Source organism: Lagenorhynchus albirostris, chromosome 13 (genome assembly GCF_949774975.1).
Source record: "Lagenorhynchus albirostris chromosome 13, mLagAlb1.1, whole genome shotgun sequence".
NCBI lineage: Eukaryota > Metazoa > Chordata > Mammalia > Artiodactyla > Delphinidae > Lagenorhynchus > Lagenorhynchus albirostris.
The window spans coordinates 10426633-10442641 of NC_083107.1; the positions used below are offsets into that span (position 1 = coordinate 10426633).

General features: G+C 38.3%; 1 protein-coding gene across 1 annotated transcript in view; it reads left to right on the plus strand.

Moving 5' to 3' along the window:
* ACOXL (acyl-CoA oxidase like) overlaps positions 1-16009 on the plus strand; it is a 380633-nt gene that overhangs the window by 250295 nt on the left and 114329 nt on the right. Inside the window, 1 exon segment of the mRNA XM_060168784.1 lies at positions 3710-3819. Coding sequence (XP_060024767.1) covers positions 3710-3819 — 110 coding nt within the window.

A 16009-nucleotide genomic window follows, 5' to 3' on the forward strand; every position in this document is an offset into this window, starting at 1 on the left:
CATACTTGCTCAGGCTCATGGCTTCCAAATGTTGCTGTAGATTAGCTTGATTCCTTCTGCAGATGGGATATTTTACAAAAGGCAAGAACATAGCTGTTCTAGCTGCTTAGTCCCCTGGAGTTCTCTTAAGAAAGGGGCTCCTGAGCAGGTGCAGCAGGACTCAATCCCTGGGAATTTATCAAGTAAATAGAAGAAAATAAAGAGTATTCACATGTTGAACAAGAGAACTGTGTGAAGAGCCACAAAAACACCACCACCACAGAAACAATCACCTGGAAAGAAAGAACCTCACAGGTTGTCTTAAGAAAATCTGGTGTAAGTTTTCAAAACACCAGACCTAGATAAGGATGTAATTACTTGTATTGAAAGGAAATATATTTTATTTTATAAAATAGGTTTATTTTACTACTGGGTTCATTTTTAAATAATGAAATCTCTGTTACAACTAAAACATTAAATGTATACAAATTTTACTGAATTTCCTAGTTTTGATCATCATTATTGCACGTGAGATATCACTTTTGGGGTAATCTGGGTGATGACTATACAAAACCCCTCTGTTCTATTTTAATTTTGCAACTTTTTGTGTATATAATTATTTTAAAATAGAAAGTTAAAATTATATATATTTAAATATAGTATATTATATATTTTATATAATGTTATATAATTTATATTTTAAATTTTATTATTTTTTATATAATTTATATATATGTTATAATGTATTCAGGAACACATACATGAGGTTAAAAAAGCACATCTTCATTGCACGCTCAGTTGAGAGGGTGACTGATCTATCTTTGCTTCCCCCTGGTCATTTATCAAATAAAGTACTGAATTTAGAGACTGTCCTGCCCAAACCCCATGGTAGCTGATAGCTTCAACCACTTAATTCTTCACCAAGGGGCATCAATAGCAGAAAATAAACTCATTTTTAAAAATCAGGTTTTCTTGTCTCATGACCTAGAAAAAGAGGAATGATTCTAAAAGCAAGGAGCAAAAAGTAAAGAGAAAGGAGCAAAGACCTAAACTGAGGAATCTGCTTTTGTGATATTAGCTAGGCCCCAGTGTGTCTATCTTTTAAGTTTAGCACCTAAACTGAGTTATTATGTTCTTCTAATTTTTTTTTTTTTTTTTTGCGGTATGCGGGCCTCTCACTGTCGTGGCCTCTCCAGTTGCGGAGCACAGGCTCCGGACGCGCAGGCTCAGAGGCCATGGCCCACGGGCCCAGCCGCTCCGTGGCATGTGGGATCTTCCTGGACCGGGGCACGAACCCGTGTCCCCTGTATCGGCAGGCGGACTCTCAACCGCTGCGCCACCAGGGAAGCCCTGTGTTCTTCTAATTTTAAATCCAGCTAAAACGAGTTGATTTTCCCAATGTAAGTTGCTTAAATCAGAAAGGTGGACGTAGAGACAAAAGTTAAAGGAAATTATTAAGGAATTGAAAAGATCAGATGAGATACTAAACATAGGAAGGAGATTTATTTATTTATTCACTTATTTAAGAAAGATTCCTCAGCTCCTGTCTCTGTGTTGCACATTGTCTGAGGGCACAAAGATGAACAAATTCCGACCTCCTGGTACTTGCCTTCCAGGCAGCAGAAGGACAAGAAACCAATAGCAAGTTGGAATGCTCTCTGTCCTCAGGTAGCAATAAATTCAATGTGGAAAAATAAAGCAGGTAAAAGTATGATGGGAGGGGTGGGAATCAGACCAATTTTTAATGCTGGGAATATTTTTGCTCTTGTAACAAAGGGTGATGGAGTTAGAGCCATCATAACTTTAACAGATGAACAAAAACAAAGGATGTGTTAATCCTAGTGATGTCGGTGAAACTGACCTTGATTGCTATATCATTTTAAGTTTAATTCTAGTCAAAGTTAATTTCTCCCATTTTCCCATTGCTAGTAGTGTTCGATTTTTACACTTACTATGTATAGCAGAAGCCACAATAAAGGTTAGGTCCTTTGACCCATAATACGGCTATCCTCAAGCTCATTGGACCTAATGCCCTCTTTTTCATAGTAAATATTTTGTGACACCCCCTTGATTATCCTGAAATGAAGTCATGGGTAATATAACTTATCTAGACACATGATTTCAAGAATTCAAGACAATACTTCAAAGAAACAAAAGGAATGTGTAATAAGCATAGCAACATAGTAAGACTTAACAATGCCTCTATACATGGAGTTGCTGTAGCATCTCCAATGTAGACCAAAGTCCAGGCTATGGACCAATCATAACTGGGAACATCACACCAGCTTACATGTCACTGACCTAAAGCCAGTCCCATGGCTGCCTCGAATTCAAGGGGGCAGGGAAGTTTAATCTTCCACAGACGCAGGTTGGGGAGAATCTGAAAGCTTTAGTGTAAGAGTCAGGCTCTGGGCTATCGATTGGCTTCATGAGTGTGAGCGCATGGCATTCAACAGGACACTGGACGTGGCACAGTCCTCTGCTGGGTTAGAGTGTCCCATGCATTGCCTGGCTCTGCCCACCAATGCCAGTAAAGTCACCCAGGCAAATGTGCCTTGAGAAGTTTCCAGCATCCCTCTCATAGTCAGGGCGGCCCTCTTTAAGAACCATTGCATCAGTCAAGCTCATTGGATTTATCCTCAGGCAATAATCAAAAAGAGGACAGTGCTATTTGTCTGAATATATTGCTACCAAGGATATTAATGACAGCACAGAATTGGAAACAACATAAATATCTAATTGAATGGAAATGTTTAATTAGGTATGATTTCCCCAAAGAATATTATACAGCCATTAAACAGATAAATAGAATCCAAAATTGTGAATCGAAAATATCATTTATGATATCCTATTGATTGAAAGCATTATAACATTTTATGTAATCTATATAAAAACATGAATTTATGTGAAATGAAGAAGGAAATATTCTAAAATTGGTACTCATATGAGAATGAATAAGCAACTTATGGCTGTGTAACAACCCCACCCCCAAAGTTAGTGCCTTATAACGACACGCAATTGTTAGTTCATCGTTTGTAGGTTGGCAGTTTGGACTGAGCTCTCGTGATGTGATTCCTCTGCTGGCCTCTCCAGGGCTCACTCCTGCCTGGCAGTCCGCTGGAGGCTCGGCGGGGCAAGCTGGCCCAAGGTGGCCTCACTGACGTGCCTAGCAGTTGCTGCTCACCGTCACCTGGGCCTCTCTCTACAGCAGCCTAGCCCTGGACATCTTCTTTTAACAAACCTGGACAAACATGCAGTGTTTTAGGCCCACGTTCTAACTTTAAAGCTGTGAGGAAAGCAATTGATGGAGGCTGTTTTACTGTACATTTCCGTATGATTCCCCAAAGGCCTAATCAACCGTAGAATATCAGAGGCAAAAAACAAAACAGACCAGCCACCCATCTGGTCCAGGGAAGGCAAGTAGGTTTTATCTGAAGTGTCACCTAAAATGGTTGGTCTTGGGACCACATTAAAGGCTGATACCTCAAAGGGAAAAGAGAGCAGTTAGCTAGTTAAGCTGGCCATGAGGAATGGAGGGAGAGTGGTGAGTAAGGGCCACACACCTGCTGTGGGGAAGTGGAGGCCTCATGAAGGATGAGTCTTGTCTTTGGGTCCTTCCAAAGGGTTTGCTAGAAGTAGCTGGACCTTACCTTGCTGCAGCAGTTAAAGACACTCTGTCATTTATTGCGTTTTTGACAAATGGCTGACAAGTGATAAACTCTATGTGCAGGTTGTGGTTCAGGAACTGCTGGCTCAGTACACCAAGCAGTATGAAGAAAGACCCATCTCTAGCCTGCTCCAAAACTGGACGGAATCAGGGGGTGACAAGCTGAGAACCAGGTATTTGACCATTCAGGCTGCCAACATCGTTGACCCGGTGTCTTATTCTTGAGCCCGAGTATACAGGGCCTTGTCATGGCACAACTCACTCCTGTTTAAATTTTAAATATTGATATAGAAGAGAGAATCAACAAGAACCTACTGTATAGCATAGGGAACTCTACTCACTACGCTGTAATAACCTATATGGGAAAAGAATCTGAAAAAGCATAGATATATGTATGTGTATAGCTAAACCACTTTGCTGTACACCTGAAACTAACACAATGTTGTAAATCAACTATACTCCAATATAAAATTTAAAAAATATTGATATGTGGAAAAAATAAATGAATATCTTCAGTACCCATGCACTCACAAACCAACTTAAGAACCAGAACATTGCTAATTCTGTTCTTCCTACACCTGTTCCTTCTTTTTGGCATGTTCACTGTTCCAGGGACTTTACAGGTTTTAATCCTAAACACCCCATGAGGTAGGTTATTATTTCCATTTCACAGATGAGGAAACAGGCACAGAGGTTAAGTGTTTTGCCCAAGGTTACATGCCACTAGGTGACAGAGCTAGGATTTGAACCCAGATAGTCTGGCTTCAGGATCTGTGCTTTGGGTTGTTTTCATTGATTTTTTCGTATTGTCTTTAAACTTGGTAAATAAGGCATAATGTGTGTGGTATTCTATAGCTTCCTGTTTTCAGGTTCATCCAAGTGGTTATGTGTGGTTGAAGAGCTTCTGTCTGTGCTCATAATGTTTCATCATGTGTCTGTGCCACAAGTTGCTCATCCATTTTAATCTCCAGTATCAGTGGATATTTGGGTTGTCTTTTTGACATTTTGAACACACTCTCATGAAAAATCTTGTATATGTTTTCTGGGGAACGTGGGCAAGAATTTCTACAGGGCTTTCCAATTTAGTTGCTGTGACTCAGAGAAATACGTTCTCCATCACCATGGACACCCACACACCCATAGAGTCTCCTGCCCTCCCTCCCCACCACAGACACAAGTGAAACAAACATTTCATGAAACAATGCTTATCCTATTACTCATAATGCTCTCTGATATTTTTAATTTTGTTTTTTAAAAATACTGATCTCAATCCTTTAAACTGATTTCATGAGCCATTTTAGCCATTTGCAATCTATTGATTGAAAAACACTCCTCAGTAGCATATATGACCCAGGAGTGAAAGTGCTGTGTTGTGGGTATGCCAATGTTCAACTTTACTACATCATGTCAAATTATTTTTCAGTGATTGTACAAATTTATATCCCCACCAGCAGCATGTGTCTTATGGAGCTAACACTTGGTATTATCAGACTTAATTTTTGTCGCTATAACATAAGAAAAAGATCTCTCACTGTGCTTTAAAATTGCATTTTCATATTACTCTTACAACTGAGTATGCTTTCACATGTCTATTTGCCATTTGTATTTCTTCCTATGTGAAATGCCTGTCATGCCTTTTGCCAATTTTTCTTTCATTTTTTTTTTTTTTTGGTCTTAGTCTTATTGACTTTTAGATGTTACAGTTCTCTTCTCCAAGTTTGTGGCTTGTCTTATATTTTCTTTATGGTGTTTTTTGATTAACAAAAATTCTTAAATTACAATTGAGTTTATCAATCTTTTCCATATCTTGTCTACTTTGACATCATGAAATATACACTTTTTAAAGTTTGAGAGTTTTACCGCTCACATTTAACTCTTGAATCCATTAGAAACTTTTGTCTGTGGTGTGAGGGAGGGATTTAATTTCATTTTTTTTTTCTCCTGTAGAGATTGTCAGTTGTTCCAGCCCCATATACTGAATTGACTGTCTTTCCCAAGTGATGTGGAATGTCCCCTCTGACATTTATTAAACTTTTATATATGCAGGAGTCCATTTGGGGGCTATTTGGGTCCTAGACTGTTTGTATATTCTTAATTTAACAATACACCATCTCAATTCCACTAGGTTTATAATAGTATAATAGTATTATATGGTACTTATTATATATAATATTATTATATTATTACCTTTAAAATATAATTCAGAATTGTTGGCTATTCTGGGTCTTTTGCATGTCCACATAAGTTTTAGAGTTAAGTTTGTCAAGTTCCTCCAAAAAAAAAAAGAACTTGCATACACCAAAAGGACAAATTGTGTATAGTTGCCCTTATATAAGGTATCTAGAGTAGCCAAGTTCATAAAGACAAAGTAGAATAGTGGTTACCAGGGGCTAGGAGGAGGAAGAAATGGGAGTTAGTGTTCGCTGGGTACAGAATCTCAGTTTGGGAAGGTGAAAAAATTTTGGAGATGCATATTGGTGATGGTTGCATGATCAAGTGAATGTACTTAATGCCACTGAACTGTACTCTTAAAAATGGTTAAGGTAGTAGATTTTATGTTATGTTTATTTTACCACAATTTTAAAAAATCTACTGGAATTTTCTTTGAAAGGGTATTAAATCTGTAGATTTGCAGAAAAATTGACACGCTTATAAAAGTGAACTTCCTCTCAGAAATGTTAATCTCCCAAGTGTCTCCCAGAGTTTGATAATTTCTTTCAAACATAGTATAACGTTAGACAGATTTATTACTAGGTACACTAGAATTTTTTTGTTGTTGTAAAAAGAATATTTTTAAAATTCTGGGTTTTGTTGTTGCTGATTTATTATACGCGCAGTTGGATTTTGTACAATATATAAACCTGACTGTAAAAAAATTTCTTTTAAATGTGACTATAGATTCTTTGAGGTAGACAGTCCTACTATCTGCAGATAATGAATTTTTCTTTCTTCCTTTCCAGTTATTCTTTTTTGTGAGAAAGTATTTTATCCCTGGTTTTAAAAAGAATTAGTTTAATATTTCACTATTAAGAATGAAATTTGCTAAAGTTTTTTGATAGACACACTTTACTTCCTAAAGAAGCTCCTTTTACTGTTATTTTTAACATATTCTTCTTATTAGTAGATGAATTTTACTGCAAATGATTTTTATCTATTCTGATATTTCTTCTTTAATCAGTTAATATGGTAAATAACCCCTGCATGCTTAAGAAACTCTCAATTGTGTTTATTGATTTATGCTCACAAATGTGCTGCCTCCTTTGTGCTACTTTTGAGGAGTTTATTGTGCTTCTTCCTTTTGTGCATTTTGAAAATTATTATTTTTATTTGGAGGGAGACTTTGGTCTTCATAGCCCAAATGTACTGAACTAATTTCCAAGGAAACTATTCATTAAAAAGTATAATCTTACAATCCTAATAAAAGACATGGAAAACACAATATATATAGTATGGGACATTTCATATCTGTTGGCATGAAGTGAAATTTTAAAAATCTGCGTTCTGTCCTCCCCCCGTTTTTTTTTAAAACTACTGCTCAGGTTCCTGTTTATTCAAACTGTAGTCTATCTTAAAGCTGGAAACATCAGATCCCATATCCTAGGACTGTTTCACTTAAGTCTCGCTCGGTTTGGGGGTGGTTTTTTTTTTAAGTTTTTATTTTATACATTTTCCCTTGGTTTTGTCTCAGTTTGTCCTTGCACACTCTAAAAAATCAGTGAATCTTTTTAATATTTCTAGCCCTGAATGGGCATTTTGTGGTGCTGATAGCTTTCCCCGAAATTTATTAGCTGGAAAATTTCCAACATATAAGGAGTTGAAAGAACAGTACAATTCCCATCAGAATCAGTTCCATCCATTCAGGAATCATGTTCCCTAGCTAGCTACAAATCATCTGCCCCTCCATTTCTCTTCCAGATAGCGGAGCAGGGCTTGTTTCCATCATTTCGAAAGCAAAACAGACTCTTGCCGATATGCAAATCTATATTTCTAGCAAGTCTTCCAAGATAGACTTGAGATGTGCCAAAGGCAGTATTCCAATTGTAAATATTTGGAAAGTTCCAGTCCATTTATTTTGTCTCTGTTATTAACCTCCAAAACAGTGCACTTCTCTCTCCCACACATCCCGGTTTTACTGATTCAGTCTGGCTGTGTTTATCTCCTTAAGTCCCCAAACCTTACTTACTCTCATTTTTATGTATATTAAGAAAAGCCTTTGTCATCCAACACCTTTCCACACACATAGTGTATGGGGCACTTCTCTAGGTGTTAACAATACAGCAGTAAGTGTGGGTTCTCAGCCTTCATGGAGCTTACATGCAAGTAGAGCCGTTGGATGGCAGTCTTATTGACAACTCACAAGAGAAGTACCTATGAGCAGGTGGGGACAGGAGGAAAGAAGGGGTGAGAACTTCCTGGTGCCCTGAAATCCCTCCAGGTAGGCGGCCATTTGTATGGACCCCCAGAGGCTAGCCTTCGTCTGAACAGTGGGGGGAGTCAGTCATGGTACTGGAAAGGTTCCATGAGACTAGGTGAGGAGGCCAGGGCTTGGCTCTGATTGGGACTGTACTTGGTTCTGCAACAGCTCCATTCTGCCCTTTCTTGTCCCAATGAGTGCTGCCTCTCCCCCTCTCCTAAGGGGTTGACACTGGAGCCCTCACGGATCTCATCAGCCTGTGGATCCCCAGGAGACTGTGGAGGCTGAGGAAAGGCAAGCTTCTGTGCTGTACTTGAATGCTGTGCCATTTATATTATGAACATTTTCAGACGCTCAGGGAAATTGAAATAATTGTAGGGAACATTCATGTACTCACCATAGAGAGTCAACTCTTAACCTGTGGCTGTGATTACTGTATCACATATATATCCATGTAACAACCCCTCAACCCATCCTTCAATTCATCTTTTCTTTTGCTGGTGCACTTCAAAGTAAACAGCAGACATCAATATACTTCTAAATAATAAATAATTTGGTATGAGCATCATTAACTAGAGTTCAATATTTGGTTACAGGTTTTTCTACTTATGTAGAATTTACCTACAATGAAAGACACAAATCTTTTTTTTATAACATCTTTATTGGAGTATAATTGCTTTACAATGTGTGCTGGTTTCTGCTTTATAACAAAGTGAGTCAGCTATACATACACACATATCCCCATATCTCCTCCCTCTTGCGTCTCCCTCCCACCCTCCTTATCCCAGCCCTCTAGGTGGTCACAAAGCACCGAGCTGATCTCCCTGTGCTATGCGGCTGCTTCCCTCTATCTGTTTTACATTTGGTAGTGTATATAAGTCCATGCCACTATCTCACTTCATCCCAGCTTACCCTTCCCCCTCCCCATGTCCTCAACTCCATTCTCTACATCTGCATCTATATTCCTGTCCTGCCCCTAGTTTCTTCAGAACCTTTTTTTTAAAAAGATTCCATATATATATATACATATATATATGTATATATATATGTGTGTGTGTGTATATACATACATATATATATATATATATATATATATATGTTAGCATACGGTATTTGTTTTTCTCTTTCTGACCTACTTCACTCTGTATGACAGATTCTAGGTCCATCCACCTCACTACAAATAACTCAATATCGTTTCTTTTTATGACCGAGTAATATTCCATTGTATATATGTGCCACATCTTCTTTATCCATTCATCTGTCAGTGTACACTTAGGTTGCTTCCATGTCTTGGCTATTGTAAATAGAGCTGCAGTGAACATTGTGGTACATGACGCTTTTTGAATTATGGTTTTCTCAGGATATATGCCCAGGAGTGGGATTGCTGGATCATATGGTAGTTCTATTTTTAGTTTTTTAAGGAACCTCCATGCTGTTCTCCATAGCGGCTGTATCAATTTACATTCCCCCCAACAGTGCAAGAGGGTTCCCTTTTCTCCAAACCCTCTCCAGCATTTGTTCTGTGTAGATTTTTTGATGATGGCCATTCTGACTGGTGTGAGGTGATACCTCATTGTAGTTTTGATTTGCATTTCTCTAATGATTAGTGATGTTGAGCATCCTTTCATGTGTCTCTTGGCAATCTATATCTTCTTTGGAGAAATGTCTATTTAGGTCTTCTGCCCATTTTTGGATTGGGTTGTTTGTCTTTTAAATATTGAGCTGCATGAGCTGCTTGTAAATTTTGGAGTTTGTCCATTGCTTCATTTGCAAATATTTTCTCCCATTCTGAGGGTTGTCTTTTGGTCTTGTTTATGGTTTCCTTTGCTGTGAAAAAGCTTTCAGTTTCATTAGGTCCCATTTGTTTATTTCTGGCTTTATTTCCATTTCTCTAGGTGGTGGGTCAAAAAGGATCTTGCTGTGATTTATGTCATAGAGTGTTCTGCCTATGTTTTCTTCTAAGACTTTGATAGTGTCTGGCCTTACATTTAGGTCTTTAATCCATTTTGAGTTTATTTTTGTGTATGGTGTTAGGGAGTGTTCTAATTTCATTCTTTTACATGTAGCTGTCCAGTTTTCGCAGCACCACTTATTGAAGAGGCTGTCTTTTCTCCATTGTATATTCTTGCCACCTTTATCAAAGATAAGGTGACCATATGTGTGTGGATTTATCTCTGGGTTTTCTATCCTGTTCCACTGATCTATATGTCTGTTTTTGTGCCAGTACCATACTGTCTTGAATACTGTAGCTTTGTAGTATAGTCTGAAGTACAGGAGCCTGATTGCTCCAGCTCCATTTTTCTTTCTCAATATTGCTTTGGCTATTTAGGGTCTTTTGTGTTTCCATACAAATTGTGAGATATTTTGTTATAGTTCTGTAAAAAATGCCATTAGTAGTTTGATAGGAATTACATTGAATCTGTAGATCGCTTTGGGTAGTATAGTCATTTTCACAATGTTGATTCTTCCAATCCAAAAACATGGTATATCTCATCATCTGTTTGTATTATCTTTAATTTGTTTCATCAATGTCTTATAGTTTTCTGCATACAGGTCTTTTGTCTCCTTAGGTAGGTTTATTCCTAGGTATTTTATTCTTTTTGCTGCAATGGTAAATGAGAGTGTTTCCCTAATTTCTCTTTCATATTTTTCATCATTAGCATATAGGAATGCAAGAGATTTCTCTGCATTAATTTTGTATCCTGCTAAGTTACCAAATTCATTGATTAGCTGTAGTGGTTTTCTGGTAACATCTTTAGGATTCTGTATGTATAGTATCATGTCATCTGCAAACAGTGACAGCTTTACTTCTTCTTTTCTGATTTGGATTCCTTTTATTTCTTTTTCTTCTGTGATTGCTGTGGCTAAAACTTCCAAAACTATGTTGAATAGTAGTGGTGAGAGTGGGCAACCTTGTCTTGTTCCTGATTTTAGTGGAAATGGTTTCAGTTTTTCACCATTGAGAACAATGTTGGCTGTGAGTTTGTCATATATGGCCTTTGATATGTTGAGGTAAGTTCCCTCTATGCCTACTTTCTGGAAGGTTTTTATCATAAATGGTGTTGAATTTTGTCTAAAGCTTTTTCTGCATCTATTGAGATGATCATATGGTTTTTCTCCTTCAGGTTGTTAATATGGTGTGTCACATTGATCGATTTGTATATATTGAAGAATCCTTGCCTTCCTGTGGTAAACCCCACTTGATCATGGTGTATGATCGTTTTAATGTGCTGTTGGATTCTGTTTGCTGGTATTTTGTTGAGGAGCATTTGCATCTATGTTCATCAGTGATATTGGCCTGTAGTTTTCTTTCTTTGTGACATCTTTGTCTGGTTTTGGTATTAGGGTGACAGTGGCCTCGTAGAATGAGTTTGGGAGTGTTCCTTCTTCTGCTATATTTTGGAAGAGTTTGAGAAGGATAGGTGTTAGCTCATCTCTAAATGTTTGATAGAATTCACCTGTGAAGCCATCTGGTCCTGGGCTTTTGTTTGTTGGAAGATTTTTAATCACAGTTTCAATTTCAGTGCTTGTGATTGGCCTGTTTATATTTCCTATATCTTCCTGGTTCAGTTTTGGAAGGTCGTGCTTTTCTAAGAATTTGTCCACTTCTTCTAGGGTATCCATTTTATTGGCATGTAGTTGCTTGTAGTAATCTCTCATGGTCCTTTGTATTTCTGCAGTGTCTGTTGTTGCATCTCCTTTTTCATTTCTAATTCTATTTATTTGAGTCTTCTCCCTTTTTTTTCTTGATGAGTCTGGCTAGTGGTTTATCAATTTTGTTTATTTTCTCAAAGAACCAGCTTTTAGTTTAATTGATCTTTGCTCTCATTTCCTTCATTTCTTTTTCATTTATTTCTGATCTGATCTTTATGATTTCTTTCCTTCTGCTAAGTTTGGGGTATTTTTGTTCTTTCTCTAATTGCTTTAGGTGTAAAGTTCGGTTGTTTATTTGAGATTTTTCTTGTTTCTTGAGGTAGTATTGTATTGCCATAAACTTCCCTCTTAGAACTGCTTTTGCTGCATTCCATAGGTTTGGGGTTGTCATGTTTTCATTGTCATTTGTGTCTAGGTATTTTTTGGTTTCCTCTCATTTCTTCAGTGATCTCGTTGTTATTAAGTAGTATATTGTTTAGCCTCCAGGTGGGTGTATTTTTTACAGATTTTGTTGTGTAATTGACATCTAGTCTCATAGTGTTGCGGTTGGAGAAGATACTTGATATGATTTCAATTTTCTTAAATTTAATAAGGCTTGATTTGTGACCCAAGATATGATCTATCCTGGAGAATGTTCCATGAGCAGTTGAGAAGAAAGTGTATTCTGTTGTTTTTGGATGGAATGTCCTATAACTGTCAATTAAGTCCATCTTGTTTAATGTATCATTTAAAGCTAGTGTTTCCTTGTTTAATTCATTTTGGATGATCTGTCCATTGGTGAAAGTGGGGTGTTAACATCCCCTCTTCTTCTTGTGTTACTGTAAATTTCCCCTTTTATGGCTGTTAGCATTTACCTTATGTTTTGATGTGCTCCTATGTTGGGTGCATAAATATTTACAATTGTTATATCTTCTTGGATTGATCCCTTGATCATTATGTAGTGTCCTTCTTTGTCTCTTGTAATAGTGTTTATTTTAAAGTCTATTTTGTCTAATATGAGAACTGCTACTCCAGCTTTCTTTTGATTTCCAGTTGCATGGAATATCTTTTTCCATCCCCTCACTTTCAGTCTGTATGTCCCTAGGTCTGAAGTGGGTCTCTTGTAGACAGCATATATACGGGTCTTGTTTGTTTATCCACTCAGCCATTTTGTGTCTTTTGGTTGGAGCATTTAATCCATTTACATTTAAGGTAGTTATCAATATGTATGTCCCTATTACCATTTTCTTAATTGTATTGGGTTTGTTATTGTAGGTCTTTTCCTTCTGTCTTGTTTCCTGCCTAGAGAAGTTCCTTTATCATTTGTTGTAAAGCTGGTTTGGTGGTGCTGAATTCTCTTGGCTTTTGCTTGTCTGTAAAGTTTTTAATTTCTCCGTCAAATCTGAATGAGATCCTTGCTGGGTAGAGTAATCTTGGTTGTAGGTTCTTCCCTTTCATCACTTTAAATATGTCCTGCCACTCCCTTCTGGCTTGCAGAGTTTCTCCTGAAAGATCAGCTGTTAACCTTATGGGGATTCCCTTGTATGTTATTTGCTGTTTTCCCCTTGCTGCTTTTAATATTTTTTCTTTGTATTTAATTTTTGACAGTTTAATTAATATGTGTCTTGGCGTGTTTCTCCTGGATTTATCCTGTATGGGACTCTCTGTACTTCCTGGATTTGACTGACTGTTTCTTTTCCCATGTTAGGGAAGTTTTCAACAATAATCTCTTCAAATATTTTCTCAGACCCTTTCTTTTTCTCTTCTTCTTCTGCGACCCCTATAATTCAAATGTTGGTGCATTTAATGTTGTCCCAGAGGTCTCTGAAACTGTCCTGAGTTCTTTTCATTCTTTTTTCTTTATTCTGCTCTGCAGTAGTTATTTCCATTATTTTATCTTCCAGGTCACTTATCCGTTTTTCTGCCTCAGTTATTCTGCTATTGATTCCTTCCAGAGAATTTTTAATTACATGTACTGTGTTGTTCATCATTGTTTGTTTGCTCTTTAGTTCTTCTAGGTCCTTGTTAAACGTTTCTTATCTTTTCTCCATTCTATTTACAAGATTTTGGATCATCTTCACTGTCATTACTCTGAATTCTTTTTCAGGTAGACTGCGTATTTCCTCTTCATTTGTTTGATCTGATGGGTTTTTGTTTTCGTTTGTTTTTTTTTGCAGTACGCGGGCCTCTCACTGTTGTGGCCTCTCCCGTTGTGGAGCACAAGCTCCGGACACGCAGGCTTAGCGGCCATGGCTCATGGGCCCAGCCGCTCCGCGGTATGTGGGATCTTCCTGGACCGGGGCACGAACCCGTGTCCCCTACATCGGCAGGCTTCAGTGCTTTGTATAGGGTTCCTGATGGAGGGGACTTGTGCCTGTGTTCTGGTGGATGAGGCTGGATCCTGTCTTTGTGGTGGGCAGGACTGCATCTGATGGTGTGTTTTGGGGTGTCTGTGGCCTTAGTATGATTTTAGGCAGCCTCTCTGCTAACGGGTGGGTCTGTGTTCCTGTCTTGCTAGTTGTTTGGTGTGGGGTGTCCAGCACTGTAGCTTGCTGCTCGTTGAGTGGAGCTGGGTCTCAGCATTGAGATGAAGATCTCTGGGAAGAGTTTTCGCCGTTTGATATTATGTGGAGCTAGGAGGTATCTTGTGGACCAGTGTCCTGAATTTGGCTCTCCCACCTCAGAGGCACAGGCCTTACACCCGGCCAGGGCACCAAGACCCTCTCAGCCACATGGCTCAGAAGAAAAAGGAGAAAAAGAAAGTAAGGAAGGAAGGGAGGGCGGGAAGGAGGGAGGGAGGGAAAGAAAGAAAGAGAGCAACCAAACCAAAAAACAAATCCACCAATAATAACAAGTGCTAAAAACTATACTAAAAAAAACCCCCGGAGCTTCCCTGGTGGCGCAGTGGTTGAGGGTTTGCCTGCCAATGCAGGGGACACGGGTTCGTGCCCCTGTCCGGGAAGATCCCACATGTCGCAGAGCAGCTGGGCCCGTGAGCCATGGCTGCTGAGCCTGCGCGTCTGGAGCCCGTGCTCCGCAACGGGAGAGGCCACAACAGTGAGAGGCCCGCGTACCGAAAAAAAGAAAAAAAAAAAACAACCCTGACAGACAGATCCCTAGGACAAATGGTAAAAGCAAAGTTATACAGACAAAAATTACACAAAGAAGCATACACATACACACTGACAAAAAGAGAAAAAGGAAAAAAAATATATATCTTTTGGGAAGTCTGAGGTCTTCTGCCAGCATTGAGTAGGTATTCTGTAGGAGTTGTTCCACATGTAGATGTATTTCTGATGTATTTTGGGGGAGGAAGTTGATCTCCACGTCTTACTCCTCTACCACCTTGAAGGTCTCCCCTTGTCTAATATCTTTACTGGGTTTTGTATCAGGGTGATGCTGGCCTCATATAATGAGTTCAGAAGTGTTCCTTTCTCTTGATATTTTGGGGTAGTTTGAGAAAGACAGGTGTTACTTGTTCTTTAAATTTTTGGTAGAATTCACCTATGATGACACCTTGTCCTGGACTTTTGTTTGTTGGGAGTTTTTTTAGTTTGTTTGGTTCTTTTACTGATTCAATTTTATTACTGGTAGTTGGTCTGTTCATATTTTCTATTTCTTCTTCATTCGGTCTTGAAAGAGCATACGTTTCTAGGACTTTATCCATTTCTTCTAGGTTGTCCATTTTATTGGAGTATAATTGTATTGTTTTCCATTCTCGTGACAGGTAGACACCTCGGATATTAACAAGTTTTCACTCCTCTGAGCAGAACTTCCGTGAACATTTGTATACAAGTGTTTTCATGAATGTGTTTTTATTTCTCTAAGGCAAATAGTAGGAATGGAATTGCTGACTCATAGGTTATGTGTATTTAGTTTTATGAGAAACTGATAACTTTTTCCAGTGTGGTTTTACGGTTCTACAGTCCATCAACAAGTATGAGAGTTCTGTTACTCCTTATCCTTGTCAACATTTGAAGTTGTCAGTCTATTAGTTTCAGTCATTCTGGTGGATTTATTATGCTACCTCATTGTGGTTTCCATTTGCAGCTTCCTGATGACTCATGATGTACCTTTGAATTTAATTTAAATTTTATTTAAATTTAGAGTCATTTTGACCTTCTTGTGAAATACAAGGAGGTTGCCCTTAGTGATTTTCCTACTTTTAAGATACTCTGCCTAGTCTTCTATGCTGGGTGAGCTCCTAGAGCCATGTGGCACAGTCATGCTTGGTAGGTGACTATGATAGCGTGGGTGGATGAAGTCCACTTCCTGTGGTGCATGCTACTCACAACCTCAGGTGGACAGCGTTCTAC